Below are 14,654 nucleotides of genomic sequence, written 5' to 3' on the forward strand. Positions count from 1 at the left end.
ATCCCTGCCTGGAGACCACAACCTGGGACTGCCATTAGTCACTCCAGGATTATTGTAACCCCAGATCCTTGCTCTAAACACATGACAGTGGTGGGTTTCATTCAAATGGAGGGAGTGGGGTAGCACAGCGGGCACAGAGAGCAGTCCCTGAGAGCTATAGGGAGGTGCTTCATAATCCCAAGTGAGGTAGCTGTGTGACATGGTCCTGCTCCCCAGCAGGAGAGGACATGGTTGTGGGGGCTGTAGGAGCCAACACTGAAGGTAGATGCCCCTCAGGGCCTCTTGGCCCCTAGCCTGCCCTGCCAGGCACAGTTTTTAAGACAACCAAGTTCCTACTTGGTCATCAGAGCACCAGGATGAAAAACAAAGGCCAAGGGCCCAGAGAGCAAACGACAGGAGAGACTACCCTGGGCTGCACCCTGGGCAGATCTCAGGCACTCAGGGTCTGGTTTCATCCTTGTTTTCTCAAGTGCAAAGACCAGGCTCAGAGTTGCAAGAGCCAAACCAGAGTGGGAGGCAAGGCTGGTCTTACATTTTCACATCACTTCACCTACAGAACATCTGGGGACTCGCTGGGTACGTGGGTGAGAGAAATGCTGTGTTTGGGTTTGTCCTGCAGCGTGCTGGCAGGACAGAGCTGGGCACAGCCAGGCTCAGAGCAGGTCTTTCACCAGGGCTGATGGCAGGGCTTCCCCTGCCACGTTCACAGCGCCCAGGCCCGACCTCTTCCGTGTGACCAGCACCATCACCTGCACTGTCCTCTTCAGCCCCGGCTGGCAAGCAGCTCCATCGGCCAGGATGGCCAGGGGACCGTGCAGGGGGGAGCTGCTGGGTGCCTGGGGCGGGTTGTAGCACTTGGGGTAGTTGCTGAAACACTCAAAAGCGTCGTTGCAGTTTCTGCAAGCCCCGGCGTGGTCACTGACACCCGGGGATGGGAAGGGCTGGAGTGCTGTGCTCGGGCAGCCGCAGCAGAGCAGGGGGCGGAGGGCCTGGAGGAGCACCCTGTCCTTGGAGAGGAACTTGTGGAAGTTGGGCTTGAAGAGCAGGTACACCAGCGGGTTGTAGAGTGTCGAGGACTTGGCAAAGACGGCCGACAGCACGAAGGCCAGTGCTGGCACCTGGCTGGTGTCCCCGAGCAGTGCCCACAGGGCAACCACGGCATAGGGGGTCCAGGCAGCCAGAAACCCCAGGCACACGGCAACGCTCAGCTGGAAGAGAAGGAAATGGAGATGGTGGTGCCAGGAGCCTCCCGTGGCACACACGGGACACTGACACCCCTTCCAAAACTCAGCCATGTGCAGCTGGACCCCAAACAGTGCTCACATCCCCAGGGAAAGGACCTCTGCACCTGTCACCCTGGAGCACTGTGATGTCAGACATCAGGGCAGCAACTCAGCACACCCCATGCATAAACCTGCTCTCACTTCAGGCAACTCACACCCTGTCCCACCTGGGAAACTTGGGAATTACCTCAGCCTTCCACAGGAGATGGGTACAAAGGACCCAGACACCTTGCTGGGACCAGGTCAGCATCAGACCCCAACAGCCTTTGGAAGCATTGAAAATCCCTCCAGCAATCTGTGTGCTGGCATGTGGGTTGACTGGGATGCCTGGAAATGGGCTGTGCTGAGCCCCTCTCCCCTGATCAGACACGGCTTGCCAGTCTTGCCAGGCTTGCAAGCTGTTTTCTTTCATGCTGTGTTTTTTTTAAAAGGGTATTCACTTTTTTTTTTTGACATATCCTTGGTAAATTATAGTATTAGCTTGTAGTCTGGGGAACAATGACTCATGCAAGCTCCTTTCTGATCTTTTCCAATGTAATTTAAAATGAAAACTCCTCCACCTGATGGCTTTAAACGAGAAATATGTTATTACCCACACTGACACAAACACCTGGAGAATTTATCAGGAATAGCAGACACGCGGCAGGAGGGGCCCTGCTGCATTCACCTGCCCACGGGGTGGGGGGGCTGGGGCACCCCGAGGCCCTGCAGCCCCCCGATCCCCCCTACCTTGAGGAGCAGGCTGTGCAGGCTGCGGGCTCTGCGCTGGGGGGACGTGTGCTGCTGGACGGCTCTCCGGGACACCCACACCGTCCACAGGATCAGCGAGTAGGAGGCGAGGATGAGGAGGCAGGGGAGGAGGTAGCAGAAGATGAAGAGGGCGAGGATGTAGAGCGTGGCCTCCCTGCTCGAGGTCTCCCAGGTGATGCAGCAGGCTGTCCCGTAGGGCTCGGGGCCGTAGCTGCCCCACTCGGCCAAGGGGGCCGTGGCGAAGGTCAGGGCGTAGGCCCACACACACAGCAGCAGCACCGCGGCGTGGCTCAGGGAGAACCTGTTCCCTGCGGCAGAGGGACTGGGGTGAGGGTGGCTTCTCGTGGTGGAGAGAGGGGACTGCAACCCCGAGCCACCCACACCTGCAGGTGCTGGCACAAGGAGCCGAGACAAACGTCAGGGTTGGCCCCAGCCCAGCAGCGAGCGGCAGGATCGGCCACAGCCCCTTTGGCCTCCGGGGGGGTGATCTCGCTGGGAAGGGGCTGCGTGTGACACGTGGGGACACACTGCACCCACAGCCCACGGGCAGCCAGCAGGGTGGCTGGGCAGCTGCCCCTGCCTGGGACATGGGGCAGGGGCAGGGCTGGACTGAAACTCTAGCAGAGGTGGGTTTTTTTAACTTTTTAACTTTTTAACTTTTGGTCCCCCCATCTCCCCCATCAAATCTCAAACTCTCTGATCTTCTAAAACTCACTATAAAGTGCTAAACCTTCAACCATACATAGAAGTAACATTTTTATTTGAAACTAAGCAACTAAAAGCACATTTTGATTATGCATTTCCTCACAGAAGGTGGGCTGGGCTGTAGATAAGCCCCCTGTGTCAGACTGCCCAGCACAGGCCAATGGAGAGCAGAAGCTGCTCAGGGAAAAGCCACCAGCACCTGGGCTACCTTTCAATAGCCAGCTTTCATCTTCATCTTTCCTCCCACCTTTTTAGTCACCTCCTGAGCTGCTGTGCTGGCACATAACCAAGGTGACTCTGCTCCAGCATCGCCCTTGAGGCACTGAAAGCTGCTGGGGACAAAGCATGCTGGTGGCTGGCAGTGGCCACTGGCTCAGGGCAGACTGGCAGTGAGTTGGGAGAGAGGGGAGAGGATGGACCCTGGGTGCTGGGCTGCAAATCAAACTATTACCTCTGATTTCCCATTTTATTTCTATTTTTGGTCTTTAATGCAAAGTGTATTCTGAAGATGCATGCTAGAAGGAGGATTAGCAGCTGAGCTGAGGAAATTAAGAACTCCAAATTAGAGGAGGAGCTGTGTAGGGAATGAGTAGAGAACACCCCTGGGCCCCCTTGCTTCCTCAGGTGCTCTCTGCAGTGCAAACATTCACCTTAGCTCTGTGGAGGACATCCAGGTGGAAACAGGGCTACAGACAGGAGCTACAACACTGCAAACCCAGCCCTCCTGTATTAATTATTTCACTGAATTATATACATTTGGCTTATGGCTCTCTCACCAGGGACTGGGGAAGGCAGCTCTTGTTGCTCTGCCAGAGTTTGTGGCTTCCCAGATGTAGAGTCTGCTCTGGTCTAAGCTCAAGTCTGTGAACGATTGTTCAAAAATCTGCAACCTGCTCTAGTACAGCTGTGTGGATGTGGCACCTTGAGGCATGGGTTAGTGATGCACTTGGCACTGCTGGACTAACAGCTGGACTCTGTGATCTTAAAGACTTTTTCCAATCTAAACTTGTTTCTGTGATTCTAAGACTCAGTGCACTGACTGGGAATGGGTTGCCTCCGGGCAAAACTTTTCCAGAAGAGGTGGATCTGACTCACTGCCAAAAAAAAAGAAAGGGGGCTCTGTTGACAGAGAGGGGTGTAGGTATGGATCAGGTAACGCATCCCAGCACTTACCATATGCTGGGTAACAGACCTTGAGGCAGCAAACCGTGCTGAGCACCGTCAGGCTGGCGAGGCTGCACAGCCCGAACAGGACCCCGCAGAAGGCATAGAGGGTGCAAACCGCCCGGTCAAACAGCCACCTGCGAGGAGAGCTGCAAGTGAACCCATCCCTCCCCCTGCCCAGGGCAGCTGGATGACAGCCCTGCCACAGGAGTCATCTCCATGGTCCCTGCTCCGCAGGGAGGCTGGGAATTTCCCAGCTGCTGGTCCCACACAAGCAGCAAAGCTGGGCACATGTGGGGTGGCTCCAATGGGCTGCACAGGTACCAGCACCTGACCGAGAAAACATGGGCGTGATCTCGCTGCTAATTTGTTCTCTGAGCACCCCAGTGACAAGGACAGATGGAGCCACAGGTGCAGGAGCTGCCCTGCTCCATGCTGGCACACACCACTGCAGTGCTTGTGCCACGTGGTGCCAGCTCGGAGATCAACCCCCCCCTTTTACAGCAGGTCTGTGTGAGGAACCAGAGGGACGGGGAGCAGCAAAGCACCCGCAGTGGGGTGGATGTCTGGGAGCTTACACAGTGCCCCAGTGCCACCAGGCTGAGGCCTGGGCCCCCCTGCACCCCCTATAAGGGATCTCCCCACTTCCAGACAAGGTTTGCAAACTGCCCCCTGCCACTTCCATGAGGTACCTGTGTGCAAAGAAGGAGGAGGTGGCCAAGGGGAAGAGCGTCACCGTCATGCTCAGGTCACTGATGGCCAGGTTGACGATGAAGAACTCGGCAGGTTTCAGCAAGGACCTCTTCTGATAGGCCACCAGCAGCAGCAGTGAGTTCCCAGAGAAGGACATGATGCCTGTGGAGAAGGCAGAGGAAGTGCTGTGTGTAACAGAGCCAGGAAGGGAACAAGGAGCATCTTGAGATGTTTGGAAGCAAATACCAGAGAAGTTTTATGGAGCCTGGAAAGGGCTCCAGGCTTCCCTCTCTGGACCCTGGGCTGAACAGGGGAGCCCATGGGACCCGCAGAGCTCTGTGAGCACATCTGGAGCTGCTTTACATTGGATCTGATCCCTTCCCCTTCCTGAGATCCTACAGAGGTGTTTGGTAGGAGGGCAGTGATGGGATGACACTGCAGTGGGTTCCGGGTGCAGGATCTGGCCAAAGTCACTTCTTCCAGCTGGAAGGAGCAAGGGGGACACTTCCTTCCAGCTAGATAAATAACAGGGGCTTTGTGCAATTGTCCTCTGATGTGAGGCCAAGGAGCTGGGCCCCTTCCCCTTCGTAATTTCTTCCTGGCAGTGTCACTCCTGTGACTCTGTGCTGTCCAATATCATGGTAACAAAACAAACAAGAAGAAAGGAACTATGAAGATCAAGGAAAATCCAGACTAAACAAAAGAAGGCTCTCTGTTTGCTATTAGTGTATTTAAATCAACAGTGGTGATTAAAGTTTTATAACAAGGGCTTTCTCTTTTTTATTATGTAATTGTGCTTTCATGGAAAAGAGGTTTCCGTGTCCTCAGAAGGGGAATCTTTGCTGCTCTTTAGGCAGGTTGGGCAGGATAAGAGTTTCTCCCTAATGGATTAGGCTGTAAATTAAATCCCATGGTAAGAACCAGCTTCCAAAGCTGCTGAATGGCCAACAATAAAGTTCCCCTCAGGAACAGGATTCTCACATGGGACCTGGCCAAATAAAAAGCTTTGGAGGCTTTGGACTTGCTGGAGGGCAGAATGCTGAGATGTTTGTCCTTCTTCCCAGCCTCACAAGGCATTTTTCCCACAGAGTGAGTCTCACATCTGTGGTAAGCACATTTTATCAGCTGTAGGTGCCTGCAGGACTGCTGTCAGTCCAGTGGTGTGAACCCTTTGGGTTCCCCGTCCTCACAGATGTAAAAACCTCTTCTAGCATTTGGGAGACAACTCGCTCAGGGCTCAGAAGACTTGGGAGGTTTTTCTTTGCCCATCATTCACTTCTGGCCCACACCAACCAGGTCTGGGCCACCTCAGAGCGAGGCCCAGCCCCTCAGTTTTGCCTGCTGGCTTTTCAATGCCACTAACTCCAAATCACAGAACCTTCACCAGCAGCTTCTGCTGAGAGCAAGGGCCAGCTCGAGGTCCAAATCCCCTTCAACAAACACGAAGCTGGTGATGCCAACAGAGTCCCTGCCCATCTCACATTGGGTGGCTGTGATAGGAGTTACAGCCCATTCCTCAAAAGTTATTCTTCAACTTTCCAAATATTTGAAACCATAGCAGGCACTTGCAGTTCCCCTGAGAGGGGAATGCAGTCACCAAGTTTTGGCCAGATCATCATTTTGAGTAATGTGGGAAGGGTCAGCTTAATTATTCTGCTAACGACTGGACACTTCTGGAAGCATCAGCGGCTGAAAAGGCCTGGACGTCTCTGGAAGGCAGGCAGGCAGCACCTGGGCTGCCTGCAGCAGGGACACAGGGATAACAGGCCTTTCCTTACCAAAGACTAAATAGAGTGTGCCAAAAATCAGGTCTTCTCTCTCCGATAAGGTGGAGGTGAACACCGAGATGTTGGACACATTTCCCATCTGCAAAGCAAGATACACATACAAGTGAGAGTGAATTCTGGCAAATGAAGGCGTGCTCAGCTCCCTTGGTTTCTGGGAGGACAGCTCTTGGTCAGCTGTGTGGAACCCCAGCCCCAGCTAACCCTGCCTGTGGCACCAACCCTGTGGAAAGGGAAGGAGGGAGGAGGTTTTGCTACTTACTCATCAGCTTCTAAGTTTCTCTTCAAAATTCTTTGAGAAAGTGACTCTTTCTTTCCCCTCAACAACAGATAAAAACGGTGCAGAGTTCCCACAGGCACATTTTGGATGTGTGCACTGAGATACCAGCCTGTGCCTCTGGGATAAACACACACACATTTGGGCAGCTATAGCTCTGTCTGGGGGACTGAGCCACTTGTTGCTCTGCCCATCTCTGTTGCAAGACTGCAAGGAAGGGATCTGCAGGTCCTGGTGATGAGAGCCCTGCAATGGTGCAAGTTGGGTGAGACCCAACTGAGGGGTCAGAGGGTTGCAGAGATGTCCCAGACTCCGGGGAGGCCCCCAAAGAGCCACTCACCCTGGAAGCAAGGTTGGTGCAGAGGAGAGTGAGTCCAGTAGGAGAAGAGGAGGTGGAGGGGCTGGAGGTTGCACACCCCAAGTATGATGGGGGCAGGAGGACATAGTCCCAGTGGTGAAAGGGGGCTCCTGGGTTCATCTCTTCCACAGAGCATCCTGGATGCTCAGTGCTTCACAGCCCAGCAGAAATAACCTCCTTTCCTCTCCTATGCTGTTCAGAGGGCAGAGATTTTCCACATGCAGGGACAGGTGATTTATATCTCCCTGTACAGACCAAGTGACTCTGGCCATGAGGACAACGTCCTTCATTAACCTAATCGGAAACAACCTTCATTTAGGGCTGGGCAAATCACTCCTGAAATTCTCATAATGCACAGTTCTCCCCTAGGCCATATTTCATCTTCCTCAAGAGTCCTTAGAAGCAGATGAGCTGAACACAGCACATGCACACAATCTCTCTGAGAGGCTTTAGCAAAAGCATCCGTTATAAACACGGAGCCAGGGAGAAAGGAGGGACTGTGGTCACACAGCTGCACTGGGGACGAGACAGGGCAAGGCCCACCACGAACAGTCTGGAAGGAATTGTTCCTGCTCCTCAGCATGCAGGCACACATGCAAAAAGGAAGAGAACTGGCCAAGCTAGTAGGTCTTTATTTCCTTCAGATCTCTGGCAGGTCTCCATCCTGCAATACGTCAGGGGAGCTGCAAGTGTCCTGTGAGATCAAGCTGGTAAAAAAGGACAATAATCTGAAGGAGAGGAACTTCTATTTCTGACATTACTTGGGATAGGCCTTATTTTTATGATTGTGCTTGAGTTACTTGTAAAGCACACATCACTCCCTGTAAGACAGAACTGATAAAAATGCACCTCTTGCACTGATCAATGTGCTGATGTCACTGACACACAGACAATAAATCAGTTTTATAGAAACATGGAGAGCTATCACTTTTGTGCCCGAAAGTAAATCATAAACTGGATCCTGTAAACTTGCCTGTGCAGCAGACAGGCAAGTGAAGCTGGGATCAGTACAGAAATTAGTGAAAAATCTCAGATTTTCCCCTGCTGCTTTCACTGAGGGCTTGTAAAATCTTCATCCCCCCCCAAAAAAAAAAAAATTAGGAGGTGGTGTACTTGTCTGAGCTCCTTTGTAGGGGGGAGTGCTGGGACCTCTTCTCACCTGGCCCCAGGAGGTGCTTACATGGTCTTCTTCCTTGTGGAAGCAAGACAGTGAGTAGTCTGCTTCCCTGGCAATTCACAAACCTGTTCTGGTTCTTCTTGTCCGCTGAAAACCTGCCCAAAGGTTCCCCTCCCACCAAGGTTCTCCCTCAGGTGAGCATGTGATGGGGGAAGCTTGCACAGGCCTCCCTCTCTGCTGTCCACTTTAGTGGATGGAGTGACAAGCTGCAGAAACATCAGTGCAGGTATTAAACACATTCACAATAATTTCTGACAGAAACAGCTACAGGAGTTTTCTTCCAACTCAGGAACATTTCAAACACATGACTGTGCTCAATGAAGACTGGATCTGTGGCTCCTCAGGGAGGGATTCAGCCGAGACTGTCTCCTCAGGGTAGCCAGCCAGCACAGCACAGCCCTTCAACATCAAACTGCTCAGCCACGTAGTCTCTGGGCACACAGAGCTGCTGCTGAATTTGATTTAAGCTCCATTGCTCAGACTCTGTTCTGAGAAGAGACAGACTGTGAAAGCTGCTTTCCCCTCAATTTAATCAGACTTCAAAATGAGATGAAGTTTTCCAAGTAGCTGCTGCCACAGGTACATTACCAGGAAACCCTTGTATTCTGCATCCCAGCCCTTATTCTTGTGTTCACAGGAAGAATCAAACCTAAACCTTGACTGACATCCCACGTCTATGTCTGGCACCTGGGAGGGCACTGGCATGGCTGGGCTGTCCTGGACACTCTGTCTACGTGAAAGATCATAGATTTTATTTCACGTGATTGTCGAGTTTGACCATTTCCCCTTCAGACTGGGACAGTTGCTTTTCTTCAGCCAACATGCCACAAAGCCATGTCTGCCTTGGAGAGGAGGAGGAGATCTGATGAGCCTGGAAACTCCACTGACCTCCAGACTCCTTCAATAGTAAAGAGCAGGAATCGATTTCTGCAGTTCCCAGCACAGGGGAAGCTCAGACATTGCTGCCAGCCTGGCAAATAGTGCAGGGCTTAAAATGTCACAGAAGAGCAAAAGAGCACAAACGAGAACTGCTCAGGATCTGAAGGACAGGCAGCCCTCAGACCCCTACCCAAAATCACGGAGTTCTCCTCTGCCAGGGCTGCCCATCCCCACCGACTACAGACAGTAAAATCTGCTTTTTGCTTCAGTTCCCTACCCGGGACTCTTGCAAGCTCCTTTGCGGGGGTACAACCCCACTCACACCCCGAGCGTGTCTCTTACTCACACGCGGGAGCAGCGCTCGCACCCCGGGCTGCCACTGCCGGTCCCTTGTCCCCGGGACACCCCCTGCCCACGCTGTGCCCCAGCACCCCCGGGAGTGTCCCCGCAGCCCCGGCTCATCCCCGGCCCGCGGGGCCGGGCTCCCCGCCCTGCTGCAGCCGGGGACACCCGGGGCACCCGCGGGAACGAGTCCTCCCCTCGCCCAGGGGTGCTCGGGGCACCGCGTCCCCCCGGGGCAGCGCGCTTCCCCCGCGCCGGGTCTCCCCTCACCTCTCCTGGGGGAGCCCCGGCCGCCGCCCGCTCTCGCCCCGCCGACAAGGGGAACTTAACCGGGACGGCGCGGGATCCGCCACAGCGCTCAGGCACCGCGGGACGGACAGCTTCCGGCGCTCCTCCCAGTCCGTCACCGCTCTCTGTCCTCCCGCACCGCGGCCTCTGTCCTCCCGCACTGAAGCTCGCCCGCCCGCGCTCTGCTCCGCACCCGCGCTCTGTCCCTCCGCGCACCGCGCTACTGTCCCTCCCGCCCCTGCCGCGGTCTGGGAGACTACTGAGGGACCGTCCCCGCATCGAGACGGCCCTGCGCTGCAGCTCAGCCGGGGCACACCCTTCCCCCCGCACCCCCTCCCACAAGCGCCCAGCCCAGCCCTAGCCGCTCCACCTCGCACTCACCCGGCCTCGGAGCCGCGACTTTCCCAGCAAGAGAAACTGAGGCACGAGGAGCGTCGTTTAAAGCAGCACTCCACGGCCTCAGCACCTCCAGGCTCACTTTTCCCTCCCCGGGGCTGTCCCCTCTCCTCCCCCCGAGGGAGGCGGGCCGGTAACTCACTCACCTGTCCTTGCAGACCTGCCGGGACACGGGGCAGGAGCCCACGGTGCCCTGTGTGGTGCTCCAAGGACATGCTCGGAGTGAGAGGGGGCACAAGGAGAGGGGGATCACTGCACTGAGCCTGTTGCCGTTGGAGCTGGGTATTGCTTTCCACCCAAAGCATTTTACCTGTCTCTGCTTGGCAAAGCACAAGCCACAACCATCACTTGAATGAGCATTTTGTCAATTCTCTCCACACCAGGAGCTTTCCCCTGGTTGCCAGTTAGAAATGGGAATAGCATCAAAATCTTCATATTCATTTTTAGAGCTCCAAATACTGTCAGCTTGGATTCAGGTGCTTAAACTTACTTCAGAAAGGAACCCCAAACCTGGAGAAATGCACAGCAATAGCCTTATGTCCTCTGTGTGCTTTGGAAAGAGGCTCCCTGAGAATCATTTATGGACTCACCAGCTATGTAAATAGATACATACTGAGATTATTATAAACTGAAAGTTAGTTGTTGTTTGTGTTCCAGAAGTACAAAAGGCCTCAGCCAAGTTTGAGGCCCTGTTGTACAGCCCCCCCACATGGCCAGAGTTAACCCAAAAAGCCCAACATCCATCAGGGATGTGCCCATTTTCCTTCTTTCACCTGGAATGGACCTGAGGGACAACATTCATGACACCCCAAGGAACAGAGAGTCCTTAGTAGCACCACAAGCTCAAAGAGCAGCAGCAGCACTTTCCACTCCACACTGTGCTGCCAACAGTTACTAAACTTTGTGGGCATGTTTGCACAATTGCATTATTTCTTTAGCATAGTTTCCTCTGGAAACTCACCTCCCTGTCAGTCTGTCTTTCCTCAGCAACACTGCTCCTCCCCAACAGCATTTCATTTGTCAGCCAATCTCATCCAGGTTTGGAAGAGGGACTGAAGTCTTTGAGATAAACCAAGTTCCTACTTGGTTTGTGCAGTGAGGCAAGACTCAAAGGAGCTGGCTGAGAAGGTGAGAAAGCTCAGTGGAGATGCCACAGAGGAGGCACAGACCTGGGTTTGCTGCCTCCCTTCTTGTCTGCAAGAGATTTCTCAGAAGAGATGGAGGTGATGGGACAGAAAACCAAACCTGTTCCGAGGAACCTGGCAAGTCATGTTATAGCCAAAAGGCAACCCAGCTCACCTCCTAAGGCCTTCAGCCAGCTCTGCACACAGTGACAAAGCCCCAGAGAGCTGCCTGGCTGTGCAGCTGCACCAATGGCACCTTATATTCAGTGCTGGATGCTCAGGCTTTCCCTCCCAGGGCAGGTGGCTGTTTCCTCCACACGCTGCCAGCTCTCCTGCTCCCCAGCTGCTCCGTGAGGATGTGGGTATCACTTTAGCACCAGGTGAAGAAGGGGCAGTGCAGCCCAGCTGCTCCCTGTCAGAGGGGCTTTAGAGTGTCCTTGCCCACCCTGAGCTTAGCATTTCTGAACTCCAGATGGTGGGAAGTAACCTGAAACTCATATCCCTCTGCCTTTGAGAAACCACCAGCTCAGCACCAGACACAGGACCCTTTCCTGGGACCACACCACTAAAATGCTGGCAGCACATCTCTGGCAGCATCAGAGATAAGGAGGAGATGAGACTTTGACAACCACTATTCTGGCTGAGTTTAGATCTCCTGCCCTGTGGTTCTGCCCCTGTGCTGGAAGGCACTGGCTGCAAGAATTTTTAAGTGCCCCGGTGCAGTCAGTAAGTAACTCCAATAACTGTGCACCCAACTCATATGTGCAAATACCACCACCTTTTCCACACAAAAGGGGCACTGACACAAAAGTGCTGCTTGTGGAGATGTGTGTTTGCAGTTCATTTCAGTGTGTAATAACTGCACATGGAAAGCAGACACACAGTGATGCCTCTGTCCTGTGTATCCCCCCCCAGGCCCAACAATGCCCCGCAGTGATGTCTGCTGAGAACTCTCCCCTCACTGCAGCATGTGCTCAGGGACAGTGAGCAGGGAAAGCTGCTGGTAGGACAATCTCTGGCCACTTTTTTGCACTGCTGGAGAAATGAAAAGCACTCCAGGGGTACCAAAGGGACATAGCAAAGCATCTGTTTCTGAGATAGCAAACTAGCAAATCAGATCTGTAAGAACTTAACTTAGATACTCATAAGACAAGCAAATATCAACTGGGGATAGAGAATATCCTGGAAAAACACTGGGAGTTCCCCAATACCAGAAGACTGGAATTATTCAAAAGGGGGAAAAAATAAAAGGAAGAAATAAGCAATAAGCAGATTGGTGTGGTGGAGAGTTAATTCCCATGCTCACTGTGCTGTGGAACAGGTGTCTGAGAGACCATCAAGCTACAGCAGCATTAGAAGAAAATTCAAGCATAATATATAAGATATTCTAATTGCTACATCTAATTATGAGGAAGAGTAAATCACCATGAAAAAATTATCTGTCAAACAGAGTATAAACATGTAATTGACAATCACACTGAGAGCTGTCATCCATTTTCAGAGGCTGCTGCTGCAGATACAAAGGCAGTACTTGTATCCATGAAGTAGAATAGTTCTGGACTTATTGTGAAGTCCTATTAACCTGATAAATCTTTTAATATTTACATAAACTTCATCCAAAAATTAAAACTCTGCCAAGCATATTTTCCAAAACTGAAGACAGGCATGAGTCTGCATTATCCAACTGGATTCACTAAGGCAGCTGGACAGATGTTTATAGCAGTGCTTTGTGAAATGTCTGTTACTAATCTAACTAAAAAAAAAAATCTTTAATTAGCCATTAATTTCCTCAATAACACAAAAGTCTAGCCTGAGAGTTCTCAAGCTTTCAGCATTAGGACTCTCAGTTTCCTTGGTTGCCTCTGCTTGCCTCAGTTTCCCTCATAGGAGAAAGCAGATCACAGGGATGTTACGAGGCACAACTTAAATTTCCAAAATGTGTTGACATCACTAGGTAGAGATCTGTTCTGAATGCTTCATTTTTATCTATCATAGTCTAAACAGAAAATCAGTCAGCAACACGCAAGTGCAAACTGAACCATTAGAAGAGTTTGCAAGAGAAGAGATGTTCAGCTTTTTCATTAAGGAGCAGTGACAGACACAGATTGGGAACATGTTCCATGGCACGAACATGGAGCCCAGCTGCAGCCTGAAGGACCACAGTCGTTTGTATGCAAATGACAGAGCTGAAACATGGATCAGTGACAGCACAGGTGTGCAGAGATTTGGAAGCACATTGCTCAATCTCCTACAGAGAGGATGGGAATACTTTTCTCTCTTGCACCCCTGGTTTGTTCCTGATGCATAAAGCAACACGGACTGCAAATTGCTCTCGTCAATAATCAAGCCAGGAGAGGCAAAAATAAAGTGACAGCGAGCAAGGTGCCAGGGCTCAAGTGGCAAAACAGCTCTGAGGATATTGTGCACAAAAGACATGCTATCAAAACTATTCATGAAAGAGAAAGGCTTTAATAACCACTTTGTGCTGGTCAGGGAGGATGGAGACTCTGGGGACAGCCTTGTCCTTCATGGTATTTCAGAGCTGTGTCCTTACCATCATCTCCCAGGCAGGTGAGCAGCAGGGTAAGGGGATGGAGAGGAGGAATTAGAACTGTTATGCCCCACAGTCACTCACCTGGGAAGCGGGAGGTTCGGGGAGCAGCATGAGGAGCCAGAGAAAGTGCCCTGGCAGGCCATGTCAGCAGGAGATGGAAATTCAAGCTCCTGTGCAAAAGGGGACAGTCATGAGTCTGAGAGTGACTACAAATAGCCCAGCCCCATGAAAGCATCCCATCATCAGCGCTGGGTGGTCACAGGAACATGAGCCAGCTCTGCTGCCTGAGCCAAGGCTGCTGTGCCCAGCATTGTCCAGGAGCTGAAAGGAGCCTCAGCCTTCAGCCAAATGAGACATTAGCTCTCACACTGAGCACAGAGACAACTGGGAGGAAGCAATCTTAATACTCGCCTGGGTTAATGACTCAGAGACCAGTCCACACAGCTGTGTCTGGCACTGAGGATATCTGCAGGAGCAGAAGGCTCAGTGCCAGATGCAAACACTATCTCCACCCTGCAGGCCAGTGTTAGTGGCCAGAGAGAGTGGAGATCCCTAAGAAACAGCTCTATTTTAAACATGGTGAGCAGCAACGAAATTGCCACATGTGGGGTAGAAAGGCCCGATGTGCAGGAGGGAGTGCTCACCCACCTGGCCAGTCACAAACACAGCACAGCACTGCCCAGAGTCAAAACAAAGGGTGGATCTTGCACCACATCCTCGCTAGGGATTCACTTCTGCTCGTTTGATGTTCTCCCTGCATGGCCACCAGCACAACTACAGCCCAAACCTGCTGGAACTAATGGAGAGGCTCTGGGTGGGATCCTTAGGACTCATTCCTTTGTCAGCACTTTGTATGTGCAGAGAAGGCCACGTGAGACCA

The 14,654-nt window shown here is 52.5% G+C and overlaps 1 protein-coding gene across 1 annotated transcript; it reads right to left on the reverse strand.

Moving 5' to 3' along the window:
• Positions 1–605: 605 nt before the first annotated feature.
• Positions 606–10,311, reverse strand: LOC103755816 (opsin-5-like). The gene is made up of 6 exons (XM_008921805.3): positions 10,243–10,311; positions 6,374–6,461; positions 4,595–4,757; positions 3,912–4,039; positions 2,013–2,341; positions 606–1,208 (listed from the first exon to the last, which is right to left on the reverse strand). The coding sequence occupies exons 1-6, from the start codon at positions 10,309–10,311 to the stop codon at positions 654–656; spliced, it is 1,332 nt and encodes a 443-aa protein (XP_008920053.3). The 3' UTR covers positions 606–653.
• Positions 10,312–14,654: the final 4,343 nt, after the last annotated feature.

The sequence above is a fragment of the Manacus vitellinus genome, unplaced genomic scaffold (genome assembly GCF_001715985.3).
Source record: "Manacus vitellinus isolate BGI_N305 unplaced genomic scaffold, ASM171598v3 scaffold_26_pilon, whole genome shotgun sequence".
NCBI lineage: Eukaryota > Metazoa > Chordata > Aves > Passeriformes > Pipridae > Manacus > Manacus vitellinus.